The sequence below is a fragment of the Lactuca sativa genome, chromosome 5, assembly GCF_002870075.4.
Source record: "Lactuca sativa cultivar Salinas chromosome 5, Lsat_Salinas_v11, whole genome shotgun sequence".
In the NCBI taxonomy this organism is placed as follows: domain Eukaryota; kingdom Viridiplantae; phylum Streptophyta; class Magnoliopsida; order Asterales; family Asteraceae; genus Lactuca; species Lactuca sativa.
In genome coordinates, this window is record NC_056627.2 from 308,541,913 (window position 1) to 308,561,532 (window position 19,620).

Sequence of the window (19,620 nt, forward strand, 5' to 3'; positions counted from 1 at the left end):
TCCTTTCAAACCATTCCTGATCATTCCTCAGCATCCTTCCTTAGTTCCATCTCCAATCAAGCTCCATTTTCAAAGAACGCATCCCGAGATGTTTCATGTGCCAATGTGCTCCAATTTACCCTGAAAATCATAACAAAAGTGAGTAGTATGGGTATTTTACAAATATAAGGAGAAACATGAATTTTATAATAACATTAGGGAGATAGCTTTTCATAGAAAAATATCGAGAATAACATGCTAAAAGATGCATATAAAATGCATCTAACAAACCTTCCTAAGCTTAGACCTTACTCGTCCTCGAGTAAGGAAAAGATAGGCATCAGAAACGAATATGAGGGAAAAGGGTAGTGAGGGAATAACCTAGACGAAACTAACAACTTAAAAGGAAAACCTAACTAGCAAGATTAACATAAAAATAAATAAGGAATAAAATATTACCCACTCTTACTATTTTTTTTTTTGAATTTTATTGGTTATTGTTTACTTATTTATTAAATAAATATTTAATAATAAAATGGGTCCCACCACTCACCTTCATCTTCAACCTTTATCTTGAATAGCTTCAAAATCAAGAACCTCCCAAAACCATTTCATCTGCCAATCATCATCGTGTACCATGGTATAAACCAAAATCATGCTCTATAGTAGGGCTTTTGCCTACCAAGTTATGATGGAGAAATCATGCATAATTGTGTGATAAATTACCGATTTGTAAATGATGGTGATGCCCAATTTCATTTCCATGTTGCAGGCTTTACCGAAATCCATCGTTTCCGTTGTTAGAAATCGGAAAACACAACAACACCACTTCCGAAAAGATTGAACTCTTGAACTCCTGAATCTATCATCGTCGTATCCCACTCAGAAAAGTCGGATTCAAAGTTTTTACACATTGCTGACAAATTCAAAGCTTTTACACGACGGTGAGATGGGTTCGAAGCTTTCAAAAGTCGACGAGGTTAGTTGGAAGCTTTTAAACACCAGCGAGGTTGGTTCAAAGCTTTTATCAAATGAGAATATATTGAAGGCAACAAGGGGCGTACGAAATCGTCGGCTACCACCAGATTCAAATTCCAATCTGGTTTCCCCGCTGTCACCATCAGATGTAAACTACGATATAGTTCCCTCTTCTCCCTTCCTATGGTTCTAACTTCTCCCCTCTCTTCATTTCATCGAAGCCACCACCATGATTTTTTGGAAATATGTTTTATGATTGTTCTTGATTTTGATTATCCGATTTGTATTTTGTTTTGATTCATGAGGTTTATTCTTGATTTTGGATTTGTTTTCAGGAATCTAACCATGGTTGTCGGTGATTGGTGGTGGATGGCGGTTGTTTTAGTAGGGAATGAGGAGGAGGTGGTGATTGTTTGTTGTTAGTTATTTTAGTGGTGGTAGTTGAGTTTAATCCAATGGTGACATAAATGGTGGTAGTTTAATCATAAATATACAATAATAAATTAAAATAAATACATAAATAATAAAATCAATTAGAAAAGAAATTAATAAGGGCATAATAGTCTTTTTATATTAGACAGGGACCAAACACGCAACAAAAACAAATAATAAAGACCTTCCGGGTTAAAAAATTAAATTAAACCAAACGCATAAATTACCCGAAACCATAACCATATGGACCATTCGTGTAATTTACAATTTTTTAAAACAATATTTTCCCGTTTGTGTATTTATATCAACTTTTTCAAGGTTGTCTTGTTGTCCACTACTTAAAGGAACCCGAACCTTCCACAAGTACGTGTTGTTTATCTGCCACTCCTAGATTTCAGAAGACAGAAGGTATTTCCTTTTGCAATAGTAGCGCAGTCGATCGATTTCGGCCTAAATACCTTTTTAGATCAAATACTCTGCGTCTTTGATTTCCTTACATATTTATATGGATTACTCCGTTAATAGACTTTGAAAATACGGTAAATCGCTGTTAGGGTTTTGCTTGTTCGATTGCTTTCCTCTTAGGATCATGCATATTACGATTTTGTTAGGTTGTTGATTCCTATGGCCTTTAGAACTAAATTTTATTATTATCATAAATTTTTTGAATATAGTAGTTTTTATTATTTTGTAGAATATTATATTTGGGTTTTTAACCTCGAGCATCCTTTCTAGGTTCATTAATATGTTGAATTAACTTCTACAGAACTGTAATGTTTGGCTACTTTGTAAGGATTCACTTTGAATTCTGTGGTTGAATGATGTAAACTGTCCAGACCAGAATTTAAATTAGTTCTTTTAAAACTTGACAAGTATCTGTACTTAACGACATATTATTGGTGATATAACTCATAGTGATTTCCTCCTATATTCGATAATATTAATCTTTCAAATTATCTAAAATCAAGTTGTTATTGTATCAGATCATCACATTTTTTTGCTAAAAAACATGGGTCGCTCAAGTCGTACACTCTATGTGGGTAATCTTCCTGGTGATATTCGCGAAAGAGAAATTGAAGATCTGTTTTACAAGGTTCTCTCTGATCTCTCTTTGTAATTCATTATTTACTTTGAAACCAAGATATCTCCAATTTTTTACATCGATTTTGTATTTTTTCATACAGTATGGACCCATTGTTGAAATCGACCTGAAAATTCCTCCTAGACCCCCTGTTTTTGCCTTTGTAGAGGTAAACTACATATCCGATTCTCTCTCATTCTTCTTAAAAGGATTTTTTTCAACCATTTCTTTTCATAACATTACGCCTTTTTTATTTCATTTCAGTTTGAAGATCCGCGTGATGCTGAAGATGCGATCCGTGGACGTGATGGCTATAAGTTTGATGGTCAACGCTTACGAGTTAGTCAACGAGACCATTCTTAATTCATCAACAACTTAGTTTCATACTTTCAATCATGTTTTTGATTGGTTTCTTTTGTGTTTACTTGCACTGAAGGTTGAACTTGCACATGGTGGGAGATCTTCATCTTCCATAGATCGCCACAGAAGTGGAGGTGGTAGCCATGGGGGAGTATCAAGGCGCACTGACTATCGTGGTTTGTTTATTCCCCTGCTTTGTCTGCTTCTTCTAATAATGATTAATCTATCAAAAACATTTCAAATATTTTCCTAATGATTTGCAGTTTATGTGACTGGATTACCATCTTCTGCTTCATGGCAAGATCTGAAGGTTGGTTTTGTTGACATTTTAGATCAGATAGTTTTGTTTATGTGTTTTCAAATCCTAATTGGATTTAAAAAAAATGTCATTTTAGGATCACATGCGTAGAGCTGGTGATGTTTGTTTCTCTCAAGTTTTCCGTGATCGTGATGGTAAGTAAGTAAGTTGTAGTTATTATTTGTATATGATCCTTCAAATTACAAATGAGGCTGATTATAGTTTTTTGCAGGAATGAGGGGGATTGTGGACTATACAAACTATGATGATATGAAATATGCGGTTTGTTTTCTCTATATAGATGTTTTAAACTTATAATGCCATGCAGCTCTTTTAATAGGTGTTATTGTTTGTTTTAGGTAAGGAAACTTGATGACTCACTTTTTCGGAACCACTTCTCCAAGGCCTACATACGGGTATGAATATGATGTGTTCTTATTTTTTTTTTTAATCAAGTGTTGTCTGGATAAATGTTGTTTAAAAAACATTTAAGAAAAGTTAGGACTTGATCAATAAATTGGTGGTTTGGTTTATTGACAACAGGTGGAGGAGTATGATAGAAGACACAACGAGTCTAGGAGCCGAACCCCAAGTCCATATTATTCAAGAAGCAGAAGTCCAACTCACAGCTACAGCTCTGACAGCAGAAGCAGGTCTCGATCTAGATCTGTTTCTTATCGATCTAAATCTGCTTCAAGGTACCTACCTACTTTAAGAACAATGTTTTTGCTCTTTTATTCAAGACTTTCCCTTTTTAGTTTTAACTTATGATCCACTTTCTTTTTGTCGTCTTCATTTCATAATTAATAATTTCACCATATAGTTGCTAAATGGCTACCTACCACTTTATTTACCAAAACTTTCCCTATCATATTAGTTACAAATAGTCGCTATCGAAAAGGTGGATGTGGGGTTTGATTGTTGGAAGGATTTTAAAAGGGTGCCCTTGGTTTTGGATGCCATGATTGTGAAGGGTTATCTTGTTTTTAATTTTTTAGATGTGGATTCCACGGCGTTCTTGTGGATTCTTGATGGGATTTTGGGCGCAAACTTGATAAGAAAAAGGTAATTAACTGTGGTTAAGACTGGATAAGAAGTGGGTGGATATGAATATTTATAGCATAGGGGAATTAGTTTTGATGATATGGTGAAAGGTGGTGAACTTTGTGTTATACAATCGAAGACCATATGGAAAATATTGTTGTTGAATGTTTTGGGATTCTGGATTTTGTGGCTAATGAATTGGTTTTTTTGTTTTTTTTTTCTTTTATCTTTTATGGAAATTTTTGCAGATCTCCATCAAGATCGCCTACACCATCATCTGTAAGTTTTGGTTTAAATGCAAGAAATAGCAACATACTTCCATTTTGATTTCTCATTATTAAAACATTGTACTTAAGAAAAGTAGTAAAATACTTAAAAGGACAATGCTACAATTGAAAGTACGTTGCTATTTATGTGTTGTTACAAATAGAATCTCTGTTTTGATGGTGGATCTAATTATTTGAGCAGACTCATCGCCATGGTGGAGATAGGAGCCCAAGTCGAAGCAGATCTGGTTCTCGTTCACCATCGGTATATTTATATATATATATATTTTTTCTAAAAAGAATAAAATAAAATTGATGAAGGGTGTACTCAATACAATTATTGAATTATGGCAGGTGAGATCTGATTAGAAGTCAAAAGGTGCAGGAGAAGATGCTTGAAGATGAAATGATGATGTGGCGTTATTTTGTGTTTTTAGTAGCAAAATTAAAAGATGTAAACGTAATTAAACTTTATGTGGCTTGCTTTGTGTGACGTGTTTTGTATCATGACAATCTACTATGTTACTAAAAGCATCTTGTGTATCATGAAACCTGATAAGGCAATCAAGATCGGATTTAATCGGAGTTGAATGGAAATAATATAAAATTAAAATATCATTTAATTCCTACCACAAAAAGAAAACTTCAAAAAAAAAATGTTTTCTTGATTTTCACAAGTGAATTTTACTGTCATAAGATCATACATTTGAAATTACCAGTATTTAGTTTTACTATGAGTTTTCTTTTAATGTTTTCTTGTGTACTTATGTAGATCAACTCTACAAAATTACTCTTTTGCTTTGAAAATGGTTTTTCAACATTCCTGTGTGAAAATGATGCACATTTTTAAGAAAACAATGTCTTTCTGGATTTTTGCAACTATAAGTTTAGTTAAAAAGACCTCATTTTACCATATAAACATTCTATTTAGTTTTTAAAGTATTTTTATTGGTTGAAATTACATTGTTTTTCAAAAAACTATTTATAAATAGTCAATTATAGATTGATTTTTTATAAACGTATCAACAAGGTGAAAAAAACTATTTATAAATAGTCAATTATAGATTGATTTTTTATAAACGTATCAACAAGGTCAAGGTGGCTAAAAGTAGGCATCCGTTTATAATTATTTTTCTTCAAAACTTTGGCGATTTTATAGGGCAAACATCAATTTTGCAGGTTTGACCTGCCAAATTAATGACTTATTTCAGCATTGGTTTAATTTTTCACTTAAATCTTAAAAAAATGCTTACTAGGATTAACCAAATTTATCTTAACATAAATCTTTTTAAATTAAGTGAACCACAGATTCAATTAACCATTCGTAATTTTTTTTTAAAGAAAAAGCTAAATTTTGTTTTCTAGTGTAATATTTATTGTTTTATTGAAAATTAAAATATAATATAATATCATACATCAATAATGATTTAAAATTTTGATCACCTTAATTTTAATAAACAATTTGAAAAGATTGATAGATTTTATTGTAATCTCTTATAGAGTTGTAAAAGAAATTGTATAAGTGGAATATTTAATTTGATAATATATTTAAATTTTAGAAATTAGAATGTTCAATAGATTTGACTTTGGAGTGTGGAGATGGCAAGGAAGGGGCAATTTGTATGCTATTTGGAACATCAGGGGGTGTTTTGTAATAGTCGTAATCTTCCCCAAACCAGCAAAAAGGAATTGCATAGCTTGAAAATTGTAATTAACACCTAAACTGGAACATGGTGGCATTAACCATATTTGATTATTAGTTCAAAGTTTGATTGGAACTTTGTTGAAGGAGCAACCATCATCAGACAAGAAGCAATTTATTACATACATCAAGTTGTTGACGCCTAAATTGGAACCCAAAAAGCAACAAACTTTCAAGAAACATATACAAAGGGCAACTAAATTTCTACTTGTGAAGCTCAAAGACCTTCAATTGTATATAATTTGTTTGCATATATAGTAAACTTGAAATCTGTATTACTAAAATCCCAATACTTGTATGTGAACATGTGTTTATCGATATATATGTAAACATATTAGGAGATAGGGTCTTCACATATGTGGACTTTTCCACATATGGTAGTCCCACTGAGGTCAATCTCAATATTTTTTGTCCCAGTAAATAAAGTCCAAGTTGAATGCATGCTAAACATGTAAGAAATGGGCATGTTTGGGAGTTGAGATGAGAATGATGCCTTACATTGATGTGTGGGCAAAAAAAAAACATTGAGAATCCTCTTGAATTTACAGAAATTTCTTTTTAAACTAATAACATAATAAAAAAAGAAAAAAGAAAAGTTGAGGCAAAAAGCTGGAAACTTGTACCAACCAAAGAGTCAACATACACATCTTTAAGTTGATATGATGGGAGGTGGAGGATTATCCAATCAAAAACCTGAATAAATCAGTTAATGAAATGATGCCCTCAACTCGCTTGCTTCCTGCTTCCACTATAACAAGCCTCCTAACTCCTGCATTATAATTTATACCACCCATGCAACTAAATTAACATCAATAATTAATGCATCTCATTTATCCAAATTTAGTTTGTAATTGGTAGATTTTTGAAAGTAGAATGATGAAATTGAAAAGAAATAAATGAAAGTAGATGAATATAAGTTGTGAGGTAAATAAATTACCAGGAATAGCGAGCCTATCCATAACTTTATGCAGTGGATCAGATCCCAAACACATGTGACATCTTTGTCCATTAAAAAACCCATATGATGCACTTGCTTCTTGAGTCAGTTGTAATGCCTGTGTACATTAATAGGATATTATAAATTACCAACATCATAGTCATACATATATATAAAACAAGCTTTCTATGACTATTATTGATGATCGGGATGAGGGCATTCATGTCTTTTACACACTGTCTGTCCCACATTGTTCCATGTTATGTCGTGTGTAAGTTACACAACAGAAAATGACAATAAAAGCTACCTGATGAATGCTGAGTTCATTAAGGTGAATCTGGGCATATGCTCTGTCTTTGGCCAAAGCAGTGATATCACTGTCAAATTCAAATCCCCAAAAAAAAAACAATATTTTTAAATTTTTTTAAAAAAAAATGCATATGTATATTATTACAGTGAAGTAAGTAGACTTTTAAATATTTACCTTCTGCAGTATATATCGAGCAACGAGTCATTCTCATCCACTATAGGAACTGCACTCACTTCAGCTGTTGTGGAAAATAAGTAGCAAATCATAAAAACCAACAACACAAACACAATATCATATGTATATTTTAATTTTAATCATATCATATTCACATTATAACATAAGTTATTGTTTTTATTAATTACCTTGAACCAGTAAAGACAAGGCATCACTAAGAGAAGCATTGGCTCTCAACATTGCAAACGGGCGACCATTTGATTCCCCGATCTTGGGGACCCACGTGCCCAAAGGAATCGAACAGATTGGTTGTTGAAGTATTGGCAAGGAGGCAGGCGAATGTTTAAAATGTCTGCAGATGCCTGGAAGAAATTGGTAGCTTGATTTTGTTAGAAAAAATTAAAAAAATATATATATATTAATTGGTGTCTCAAGTCTAAAGGGAAAAGTTTGTTTACATTTAAGAACTCCAGTTAAGGAAGCCAAATGTAGGAGCTGTGGGATTGAGCCATCCTGTGAGATGATTGGAATTGTAGCAACCTTGTTTTGTAACAGTTTCAAAGCAACATCTTTTAAAGAATCATGAGGCCCTGCCTGCATTGCATTAACACCACTCAAAAACCATTAAAACAACATAAAGATTGGTCTAAAATTACATAAATTAAAAGTTCACATTCCATCTGACTTAACAATGAATCAATCATTAGAATAGAAAAGAGAGTTACATCAATGAGACGTCTTGGATTCAATGGTCCATTAGTGTCAAATTTCCTTGTAAGCTGTAATTTTCCCTCTTTCCAGGCTGATATGGCATGGGTTTCAAGCTCCTCCTCAGTCAAATCAGAACCATGATTCCCCAGCTGGAATTTAGTACAAGTTCTTATTGCAATAACATACTTAAAATGGATATATCATGTAATCAAAACATTTTATCTAAAACAGTAACTGAATATGTCAGGAATTGCTATCTATACCTCTCTAAGAATCAAGATGAAGTCTAATGGACTCAGTATTCCAACAAATCGACCAACATTATGGTCCCAAAGAGGGGCAACCGAAATTCCCTGTCAATATTATATTATAAACCCACGTTAGTTAATGGAACTTTAAAGCAAATAAATTAATGAAGAGTCACAAAAAAAAAAATGTAGACTATTAAGCCACCAATGGTGTTCATGTATAAATTATAAAACAAGGGAGAAGGGTTAGTTCCAGTTAAGCAGAACCAGCTTTAGTCAACACAATGGCAAGATGCTCTTTCCTTGATAAATATTAAGCACAGGTGTATTGGTAAAAAGTTTGAGTGTGGTATTAAAAAATTCTTATGAATATGTTTATGTTTATGTTTATGTGTTTTACTATGCTTTAACAAGGCTTGTTAGGCATATAACTAACTCACCATGAAACAAAGTTTAGGAGGCATGTAAAAGACCACATCTTGACCTCAAGCTTGTGTAAGCTACATAGAGTGGTCCGAAAAATTCTAATTACATCTCTAATAACCAATGGTGAAATGAGATTTCGTATAATTATTTAGATTGCTAAGAAGTAATGTTCTACACAAATGCAACAAAATATGCAATCACATTTTTGTAACAATATACAGTTTCCTTAGAAACAAGTGCATGCTCATGAAACACATGCAAAATGTGCAATGCTATCTTCAAGAGGAACTCGTGGAAAAAGTAGGTCTTTACTTTACACCAAACACAAGAAAAGTAAATGAGAAGGTATCAAGATATTGATGCTATAAACTGGATCCAACCCATGAAACATTAACTTCAAATTAGAATACACAGCTTGAAAAGTCACAAAGAGTATGTACATAACAAGAGAAATAACCCATGCAAAGTTACCTGTTCATAGAGAATATGGAAAGCTTGCTTAACAGGTAGGGAAACATCCAAAGCAACAACCTACAAAATACAAAGGGTGAAAAGAAACAAATAAGCATCATTATTCATTAACAATATGTGAAGATAATAGACATAAGAGAATTGTTCAAGCATCAAACCTTTCCAGATTCTGGAAGCAACTCATAGGCAGTATGTGTAGAAAGGAATACAGATATGCGATGGCGAGATAACTCCACATCAGCCTCAAGTATCTTTGGATTCGCATCCTGTAAAGTGTATGATAAGCATTGTAAGAAACATTGTGAAAAGAAATACATAGGGGCCACTGTTGACAAGTAGCTAATGAGAGAATTCACAAGAAGAAAGTTATAAAAAGATGATCTTACTGAGTGATGAAAGGGATCACCATCAATGTCCATACTATCTCCAGTAACACCAGGAGTTTCAGACACTGAAAACCTAGGGATCATATCAGATTCACTACCCACGAAGATTGTGCTCAATACAGCATCAAGGCCAGTTGTCCATTAATTTACCACCTCCATAACAAAGAAAATGAACTGCACAGAATTTGCAACATATATGAAAAGTGAAAACCTTAAAAGAATCATCAACTCATCATACGTTTTTGATGATGTAGTTTCTGTATACATAAACAAAGCATTAAACGTCTAGGAAAGACAGACAGTTGTATACTCCTTTGCACATTACAATAATCGAGTATATATGCATTGAAAGCACCAGAAAAAATTCACTATAGATTTTCAGCCAAACAAAACACTAGATGTTGGAAGTTTTTAAGCAGCGCCATTACAAAAGGTGAACTACACCTAGACTCTTGAAATCAAACGGGGCTTTTTCTTTTACTTTACAATTGATGTGCATCCTCAAATTGTTTCAGGGAAAAAAAAATGTGCAAACGACATTAACCATTGTAACGAGAATTACAAAAACCAGATCAATTTAGCAGCCTGACAAGTTTTGGCATCATAAATCAGAACGGAAGGAGTAATACCATTCATTATGAAATAATCTTCAATCGAGAATACAACCCATAAGATTATCCTTAGCCCTTAAACCCAATACGATTCAATCATTTAAAGAATAAACATTCAATTTGCTCGACAATCTCTAAACCCTCAAAAATGCCCTAAAATTTTCTCCTATGCCCCTCTATCGTTACCCGTTCTTTCTAAAATTACAAATTGGAAACCAAAGTAGCGACAAAATTCAGACAAAATTAGAAACGGAAATGGGTTTTCTAACCGAAAATGGACCGAAGACGACTGTATCCCGGAATCAGCAACAAGCTTGGCAGGATAGGGAAAGCAGGATTTTAAGCCGTATAATCCCGAACCATTTATCTGGTTTGGCGATCCAAGAGTTGGAAAGAAAGCAGGGAAATTTTGATATTGAGGAAGATGGGGATTTGTAGTCGAGTGAGAGAAACAGGTGAGAGTTACCTTTTGATTCAGGGGTCGAACGTTCCTTGGTCCATTTAACAGTGCTTTGGATAATAATTATTCTCTCCGTCCATGACCTAATCACCCTTTCTATGATTGGACGTAGTTATAGTTTTTCAATCAAACACAATGCTTATGTTGTACAACAAAAAAAAAATATACATATCTAAAATACAAAAACTATAACATGTTTTTATGATTTTACTGAGCAACTCTTTCAACTTGGTTCTTATTTAAATCTTTATATTTTTTTGCTTAATCAAAAGTAGATAATTGGACTTATTATGTATTAAATTGAGAATCGTTTTCTTTAATAAGTAGATGTTTCTTATGCATGTTTCTGCACTAATTTATATAATATAATGTTTGTTTTTTCTATAAATTTATACAACATATACAAATTATAAGACAATGTTTTCAACCATTAAATAGATTACAAATAAAATATAACATAAGTGGTCCATAATTGAAATATACTTGCACATATAAAGATATGAGCAAAGTCCACAAAAGTCGTTAAGTTTATACGAATATTCAATTTTCGCATTAGATTATTTTTCGACTAATATTGAACATATTGTTTTTCAATTTGTTATAATTCCGACTCAACCTGATTGCATGTTGGCTTGTCAATTTTGATGATATGACATGTTGATATTGTATGATGACGTGACATTTTTGGTGACATCATATTCTAGGTGTTGAAATTGAAGAAAAAAATAATGACTTTTGTGAAATTTTTGCAAAATGTAGTGACTTTTATGTAATTTGGTATAATTATATATTTTCCAAAATGTTTGAGGTTATTCTCTTTTTCCTTCTTGAAGTACATCCATGTGAAAGCGTATAAGCATAATTATTCAAGTGGTACATGAAAAAACCTAATGCATAAGCACAATAAGGGTGCTTATTGTAATTGTAGCTTCGTATACAACCTTATTTTTATAGTCTCACATAGATGACCATTGGCATGGTATCATTGTAATTGGTGACTTCTAGATTGTCTATCAGAGTAACAATTGAGTTAGCACTTGAAGGGCATATGATTGATCCTGTAACGCCCCGTTTTAAGAGAAATTATTTATGGACCCCCGAGATCATGAGTAAGGGCGTTTCGGTCTTTTATGGGCAATGGGTTTTATTCGAGAAGGTTTCGGGACGGGGTGTGTTGCTAGAAGCGTAGGGCTTCTCGCCACCTTTTCGTGGATATAAAGTCCGTCGGAAACGGACTTAAAATAAAGGAGTTATGACACTTTGAATATAGTGTCAATAATGGTCCCTGAAGGAAATATTTGACAAAGGGGTCTTAGGCATGCATGGAGTGCATGCATCTGATTGGCTGGGTACGCCCAGCGTAAGCTAGGTTACGCCCAGCGTAGATTGGGTAAGTGAATGCGGGTGTTGGGAGCGTACGCCCAGTGTACAGGATGTACGCCCAACGTATGTCCAGTGTCCAGAAACCCTAATTTTAGGGCCAGCCACTATATAAGGAACATTATGGTTCCAACCCTAGCCTCCATATCTGCCCTCTTACCCTCAGAAACCCTAAGTAGCCGTTCTTCTTCCATTGTTGGGGATATTTGACCTTGGGGAGCTTGGTTTGGCAAAGGAGAGCCTTGAAGAAGAAAGAAGAAGTTGTCAAGGAAGGAGTTGGGTGGCTGGAGCTCGTAGATCTGGGAAGACATCATCATCTGGAGCCCTTTTGAGGTATAAAGTCTCTTGCTTGACATCTATTTTGTGTAGATCTAGGTGTTATGAAGTTTTGACACCATTTCTTGTCCCAAAAACCCTAAAGTGATGCATGATGCGAGTTGGCTGAGATTAGTTGTACTTTCAGACCTTGGGAGAGGTCTTGAGTGAGAAAAATGAGGACCCAATGGCTTTGGTTGTCTCATGAGTGATGTAGGTAGGCCTTAATGGATTAAGACCTTGAGTTAAGAGCTTTATGGACGTCCCAAGTAGTAAAGTCTTAGACTTTATGAATCCTAGGCATGTTTGGTCAATGGATCTGAAGTTTGGGCTTAAGAGCTTAAGCCATTAAGAACTTAATAGGAGTTTTAGATCAACGCGCGTACGCCCCGCGTAAGTTGATGTACGCCCAGCGTAGTGGGTCAGTGCCCCGTTTCCAGTCCGCGAGAATTGAAGTACGCCCATCGTACTCCCTTTGTTGGGTTTTCAATCTTGGGCCTTAAGTGATTGGGTTGTTTATGGGATAGCGGGGCTTGGGTCATGACTGAATATTATGGATGGAGTAATTTGGACCTAATAATTATTATAGACCTTGGATCTAGGCCCATTTGGTGAGGTGGGCCCAATTTAGTAAATTTGACCAATATTGGGCTTTGCATGAGGATTTGGTTTTGGGTCTTGGCCCAACAAGAGGATGATGGACTTAAGGAGTGTTGTGGACACTTGGCCTAGAAAGTCATGATGGATTCTTATGTGATGAATTTACATGTGATAGTTGGGATTCCGGGTGAATCAGCAGTCAGAGATTTGCAGGATTTCGGCAGTTGCAAGGTGAGTTTTCCTCACTATACTCAAGGGTCTAAGGCACCAAGGCCGACTCTTTGAATTGTTGTTAGAGCTTGTTATGTTATGTGATGATACGCTTGCTAGTATCCTGGTAGATAGGATAGTGATATGAGGATATGCCTTGTTAGCTTAGTATCCTAGAGAAAGGGATAGTTGTATGATGGCTAGTTTTGTGGATCAGCGTCCTGGTAGTTGGGTAGTGATGATTTATAGACCGGTAGTTGGTCTTGCCTTATGTATGCTGGTAGGAGGATACATGCGGGTTATATATGTTGAGCAGTAGCAGAGGGTATTCCATCCCGGTAGGATGATAGGGCCCTAGTGTGTTGGTTCTGTAGAGTATTATGCGTTGCCTGTTATGTGTACATGTCTGCTAGTGTAGATTGGCATTCCAACCCGATGGTTATAGGCCAGGAGTATTCCATCCAGGTAGGATGATTGGACTCATAGTAGTTTGGCATTCCAACCCGATGGTTGAAGGGCCTGGGGTATTCCATCCCGAGGGATGATTGGACCCATAGTAGTAGTAGTTACAGTATGTATAGGAAGTGGGGCATTCCAACCCGATGGTTGTGGGCCAGGAGTATTCCATCCCGGTAGGATGACTGGACTCATAGTAGTTTGGCATTCCAACCCGATGGTTGAGGGGCCTGGGGTATTCCATCTTGAGGGATGATTGGACCCATAGTAGGGGTTTGGGCATTCTAACCCGATGGTTGTGGGCCGAGAGTATCCTATCTTGATAGGATGATTGGGCTCGTAGCATGTAGGCATTGCAACCCGATGGTTGAGGGCCAGGGGTATTCTAACCGGAAGGTTGATTGGACCCATAGTATGATGTTCGTTGATGTATGTGTATGTTTATGTGTGTATGGGTACTTTGGGGGAACTCACTAAGCTTTTGGGCTTACAGTTGTGGTTTATTGTTTCAGGTGCTTCAGGAGATCGTGGCAAGGCGAAGGCGTGATCGTACCGCTCCTCTTGTTTTTATGATTTATGTGATATGGTTATGGGGGAATACTCTGATGTTTAAACTATTTTGAAAACAAGATGTATGATCGTAATGGTTTTTGAATGAAATAAAATGTTTTAATTTGGTTGAAACTTTTGGTCGTTACAAGTTGGTATCAGAGCCTTGGTTTGAGGGAATTGGAGGAATATTCGTGTGAATCCAGTCTCAAATCAAGGAGAGGTTTTCAAAAATGGTTTTCAAAATAAGTAAAGGAGGACGCAGAGGGTACGATCAGCCGGAGCCAGTAAGTTACCCCAAAATACCATACAAGTTATTTGTTTTGAGATATGTTAGAACAACATGCTAGTACTAGGCTAGGGATCTTCAGGAATTGCATGATAGGATTGCCTGATTTATGATGTCTGCTAGCCTAGGGTTCCTTGATATGAGCTATTCGGTATTCCTCTAGGGGTGAGGATTGAGTGATTGCTATGTATGTTGTACTTAGGGCGTTGTGGTGATACTTGAGACAAATATGGGTAGGTGTGGAAGGTAGTATGGGCCTGTACTACTGAAATCACAGGACCCATACACGTGTCAAGGAAGTCACAACCCCTAGGTTGTTGGTTAGAGGTTAGTTCTCGGCGGTTATGCAAAGTATCTGAGATTCTTATGGTTCATTTCAGCATGGCGGATGTGAGACGTTTCGAGTCAGGATTCGGTTCAGGATCGGGATCAGGAGAGGGTGGTCAGGATGGATCAGCACCACCCGAGGTTATTGGTCAGATGAGTACGGAGGAGTTGGATGCTAGGATTCATGATATCCTACATGATGAGGTTGATGCTATGTTCCGGGCTGAGTTACCAGGGTTGTTTGGGTCGATCAAGACCGCTATGGTTGAGTATTTTGATGAGCGCTATGCGGCTCTTGAAGAGACAGCGGTTGCGGCAGCCGCAGAGGCTATGGCAGCGGCAGGGGGAGGAGCCAGTCGGGGCTTTTAGTATCGGGATTTCGACAATACGAAGCCCCCTACTTTTGATGGAGTTTAGGATCTGATCATTGCTATGAGATGGTTGTCAGACGTGGAGGGTTGCTTCTTCACGTGTTCATGCCCTAAGGATCAGAGGGTAAAGTACGCTTTGAACCTTTTAAGGCTCAGGGCGAAGGATTGGTGGAGGTTGACCACAGGATCTTATTCTGATGCGCAGCGGGCTGCAGTTTCGTGGGATTAGTTTCGGGAAATGTTCAGTACTCGTTATGTTCCGCAGGTTGAGAGAGAGAGGTTGGCTCAGGAGTTCCTGGAACTGAAGCAGGGTTCAGAGTCGGTGACGGAGATCACCAGGATGTTCACTGAGAGGGAGATGTTTTGCCCGGAGTTTGCTTCGGAGCAGGCTCAAATGTCTCGATATCTGAGTATGCTCAAGAGGGACATCAGGCAGTTTGTATCCAATCAGAGGTGTAGTACCTTGTTGGAGTTGCAGGAGGCCGCTAGGCAGCGCGAGTTAGAGATTGAGATCCAGTTGAGAGAGCAGAGGCAGGCCCCGGTGCAGTCCCAGCCTGCAACGAAGCAGATGAGGCCCGCTGATTATCGACAGGGAGGTCAGAGGAGTTGCACTTGCGGGAAGTGCGACAAGGTGCACGAGGGTAGTTGACGTTCTTCTTCGGGGTGCCACAAGTGTGTCAAGGAGGGCTACATAGCCAGGGATTGCAGGCAGCAGGCTCCAGCTGCCGGATTTCGACTTTGTTATCATTGTGATCAGGTGGGCCATATGAAGGCCCAGTGTCCTCTGCTAGCTGCCAGGTCAGTGCAGGCCCCAACGCCAGCCACTTTGAGACTTACTGACGGGAGTCAGGGTCGGGCGGAGCCTCCAAGGGCTCCAGGGCGTGCTTATCAGCTTGTGTCCGAGGAGATCAGATCTGAGCCAGAGGTGACAGTCAGTATGTTCTTCTGCTTTATCTCGTTTATGTTATGATTATGAGTTGTTGTTTCTTACATGAGATATTAAAGTGTTGCATGTTTTTGAGAAGATTTAGTATCAAGGGTTTATATCCAGTGTGGGATTTGTGAGTGGGGAAAGTTATGGTTCGAGAATTCAGGAACTTTCAGCAGGAACTTAGGTTCCTTGAAGTTCGGCGTATTAGTGGGTTCGATTGAACAGCGTGTTAGCTTCGCTGCCAGTGGATGGTGGTTAGTGCCATAAGTGGGGGAGAATTGGAAACTCTCGGAAGAGCCGCTAGTTGTAGAAGGTTGCCCGACGCGGCTTGAACGTCGGTCATTGGGACGGTGCGATGAGGCGGTTCGGTTATAGTAAGGGCTTGCATGTGTCGAGGAAATACGGCAGGCTATGTATGGATTGTTGATTATATGCTCAGTCTCTGAGTATGCATACATGTTATGAGATAGCGGTGGGCACCGCTAAGGGGTGATGTATAGCGAGGATCTGTCGTTGGGTCAATGTTGGATGATGCGTAAGCATGTTTTCAGTCTCCTTAGAAAGAGGAGGGGGATAGTGGCTCTAGATTGGAGGTTTGGGCAGAGAAAAGTGAGATAGCAGGTTAACAGACTCGGGAGCAGTCTGGACTGATGATGAGGACTGTGGAGAGATATTACAGTCGGAGGTCAAGGACCTAGGGATCGTGTTAGGGAAGTATGAGTGGGTTACACTCAGGTGTGGCGAACCGAAGGGTTCAAGGGTGACGCATGGAAAAGGTCCTTGGTTCTGAGTAGGGTCTTGGGTTTGAGTTATGTTTGTGGAGGTATTCCAATCTGGGGCATTCCATCATGAGGATGACCGGACCCTATGATTGGTTGGGCCTGATGTGTTTTGTGACAACCCGAATTTTTCATTCGGACAAACTCTAAAGTCAATCACTTCAAATTAAAAGTCAATTTCATTTTTATTTATTTTTGTCAAAATTTAAAGTTCGTTTGATTATTATAATAATTATTCTTTAAACGAACGGGTAAAGGAGGTGCCGTCTCGAGTCTTGAAATTTCAAAGACGCAAATACCACCTAGTTAAGAAGTTCACGGCCAAACTTTTATGTTTGGGCCGTAAACTCCTCCAAAAACTGTAAACTCATGCCTTAAGCATGATTTTACTCCCCAAACTCCTCACTTCTCACTTTCATTTCCAAGAACAACTCCAAAACTCTCTTAACTATCATCCCGTCTTTCACCCGATTTCCCGAAAATGTAAGTATTTCTTGGCTTGATTTGTTGTTATATCATAACAACTAGTGATTATATATCTTTTCATCCATCCATTTTCTTGTTTTGCTTAGATCTTCAAAACACCAAGTACACACACTAGTGTTCTTGGGCCTTTAGCACCTTTTCAAGCTTCTACATAGTAAGTACTTCTATCCTAGAGTCTTATAAAGCTTGTTACATTTCCATACATCAAGAAAACGTCCCAAGAACACCAATAACATGGTGTTTACAGTCCAAGATGTTCTTGGACCGTAAACCCCAAATAAAGGTGCCAAAGTGTACCCTAGTCCTTCACAAGCCTTAGAAACTTGTTTAAATCCATTCCTTGATGAGCTAAGGACTTGAAAACCCCAAAAGACCATAAACCATATAAGTTTATGGTATTAAACTCAAAGGAAAATGGTTTAAGAACCGTAAAATCCATTTAGGAGTGAAATGGTGCCCTAATCTCTTCCATAGACTCGTACCTCAAGTAGAAATGCTTCTAGGGACTTGTAAGGATTCAAAACATCAAATGGTCAAAGGAGTAGGAGTTTATGGCCATAAACTCATGAGTGTACGACCGTAAACTCATTTGTTGATGACCACAAAACCGTAAACTCAAGAAAGGGAGTTCTTTTGAACCCTAAACCCAATAGCTTTGTCCTACAACACTTAGATGCAATCCTTGGGACTTATAACACGTATATAAGGTGTTTATCTTGTCTTAGGATGTCTTAACCTTGTTAATTAGTTGTTCAAAGACTAATTGGATACATATATGTGTATTTATATGTTAACTAGGCTCGTTGTGTGTGTACAAGTCTTCACTTGACACCTAGCAATCCTATTTCTTCAGTCCATCCATACCACTCACTACATGTGAGTTCATACCCATTTAACTAACCTTTGAAATGCTTTTAAATGTTTTAAATGCTTTATGGGGGGGGGGGGGAATACAATTTGAACCATGTTATTTATTAGATCAATCACATGTGATTAATAACCAACATACAAATAGATTTTTCATGCTTTAAACTGTTTTACCAAACAAATGACTTTAAACTGTTATCAAACTATTTTACATGTCAAACTCTTTATCAAATTCACTTTTTAAACCAAAACTTTCCTTTACAGTTTTTAAACTTATATATTGTTAAAAAACCATGTCTACTACATATATAGTTATATTAATAAGGTTTGAAGGACTTAGGAGAGATAACCCACTTTACTTCATGTCTTCGTTGGGTTGTGGTCCTAAAGTACCCGGTTGTTTGTCCGAGTGTCATTGAATCCTTACTTATATATTATGTATATATGTATAGACATAAAGATTTATATCTCAGTTCAGTACATTCAGTCATTCATCAAGTTTACTAATAAACTATAATAGGTATAGTTTAGGGTTATACTACTTACTACCCTTAGTTCAATGAAACATACAAGAGTCAGTTCATTCAAGAGTCATTACTTATTACTATGAGAACATATACAACTATACTAGAATGAGAACATATACAACTATACTAAAAAGAGAACATATACAACGATACTAGGATGAGTAGCAATACATTACATATACATGAATATGTTAACATAAATGTGATCCACTGTATCAGAGCATGCCTTCAATGTCATGGCATGAGTCGTAGCCAGAGTCTCTTGGAGGGAGAGCGAGAGTTTGCGTATAGATCTATACTGGATTGACTATCCTACACCTTGCTGCTAGCTATAGCCGGACCTGCAAGTCTGCGGGTGCCAAACTTCATACCTTTTTACGTCTTACATTGTCGTGTTTCATAGTCGATAGTATGGTACAATTAATCGCATAATACCTTGATATAAATCCGATTTAAGGTAGTTAGTACAACAGTAGTTCCTATAATACAACACTACAGTACTACATTAATTTACCCTTTACATATATTTAGTGATCATTTCACTTAAACATTAAGGTACAAACTATATTTTGATAATGATAGTTACACTTGGGAAAATTACACACTTTTACAAGAAACAAACATACAAAATAGTTATGCCTTGGTAGAAGGCTACTTAT

The 19,620-nt window shown here is 36.8% G+C and overlaps 2 protein-coding genes across 6 annotated transcripts; one reads left to right on the forward strand and one right to left on the reverse strand.

Moving 5' to 3' along the window:
* The first annotated feature begins 1,670 nt into the window (after window positions 1-1,670).
* LOC111890729 (serine/arginine-rich splicing factor SR30) lies at window positions 1,671-5,023 on the forward strand. 4 transcript variants are annotated; one of them, XR_002849969.3, is made up of 14 exons: window positions 1,671-1,797; window positions 2,373-2,482; window positions 2,574-2,639; window positions 2,735-2,809; window positions 2,907-3,006; window positions 3,094-3,140; window positions 3,226-3,283; window positions 3,361-3,410; window positions 3,488-3,544; window positions 3,672-3,826; window positions 4,127-4,193; window positions 4,421-4,451; window positions 4,641-4,703; window positions 4,793-5,023. XR_002849969.3 is itself a non-coding variant. In XM_023886813.3 (13 exons), exons 2-13 carry the CDS (start codon window positions 2,399-2,401, stop codon window positions 4,805-4,807), a joined length of 801 nt encoding a protein of 266 aa, XP_023742581.1. In that variant the 5' UTR covers window positions 1,671-1,797; window positions 2,373-2,398; the 3' UTR covers window positions 4,808-5,023. The 4 variants fall into 4 exon arrangements, 2 of the variants coding, with proteins under 2 accessions (XP_023742581.1, XP_023742582.1); XR_006183251.2 differs by having other exon boundaries at window positions 4,127-4,451; XM_023886813.3 differs by lacking the exon at window positions 4,127-4,193.
* Window positions 5,024-6,615: 1,592 nt separating this feature from the next.
* LOC111890727 (sucrose nonfermenting 4-like protein) lies at window positions 6,616-11,018 on the reverse strand. Of its 2 annotated transcripts, none has more exons than XM_023886812.3 (12): window positions 10,881-11,018; window positions 9,804-9,977; window positions 9,576-9,683; window positions 9,418-9,477; window positions 8,536-8,625; window positions 8,287-8,421; window positions 8,020-8,155; window positions 7,750-7,923; window positions 7,562-7,625; window positions 7,385-7,454; window positions 7,078-7,195; window positions 6,616-6,909 (listed from the first exon to the last, which is right to left on the reverse strand). In XM_023886812.3, the coding sequence occupies exons 2-12, from the start codon at window positions 9,885-9,887 to the stop codon at window positions 6,818-6,820; spliced, it is 1,131 nt and encodes a 376-aa protein (XP_023742580.1). In that variant the 5' UTR covers window positions 9,888-9,977; window positions 10,881-11,018; the 3' UTR covers window positions 6,616-6,817. The 2 variants fall into 2 exon arrangements, with proteins under 2 accessions (XP_023742580.1, XP_023742579.1); XM_023886811.3 differs by having other exon boundaries at window positions 10,684-10,890.
* Window positions 11,019-19,620: the final 8,602 nt, after the last annotated feature.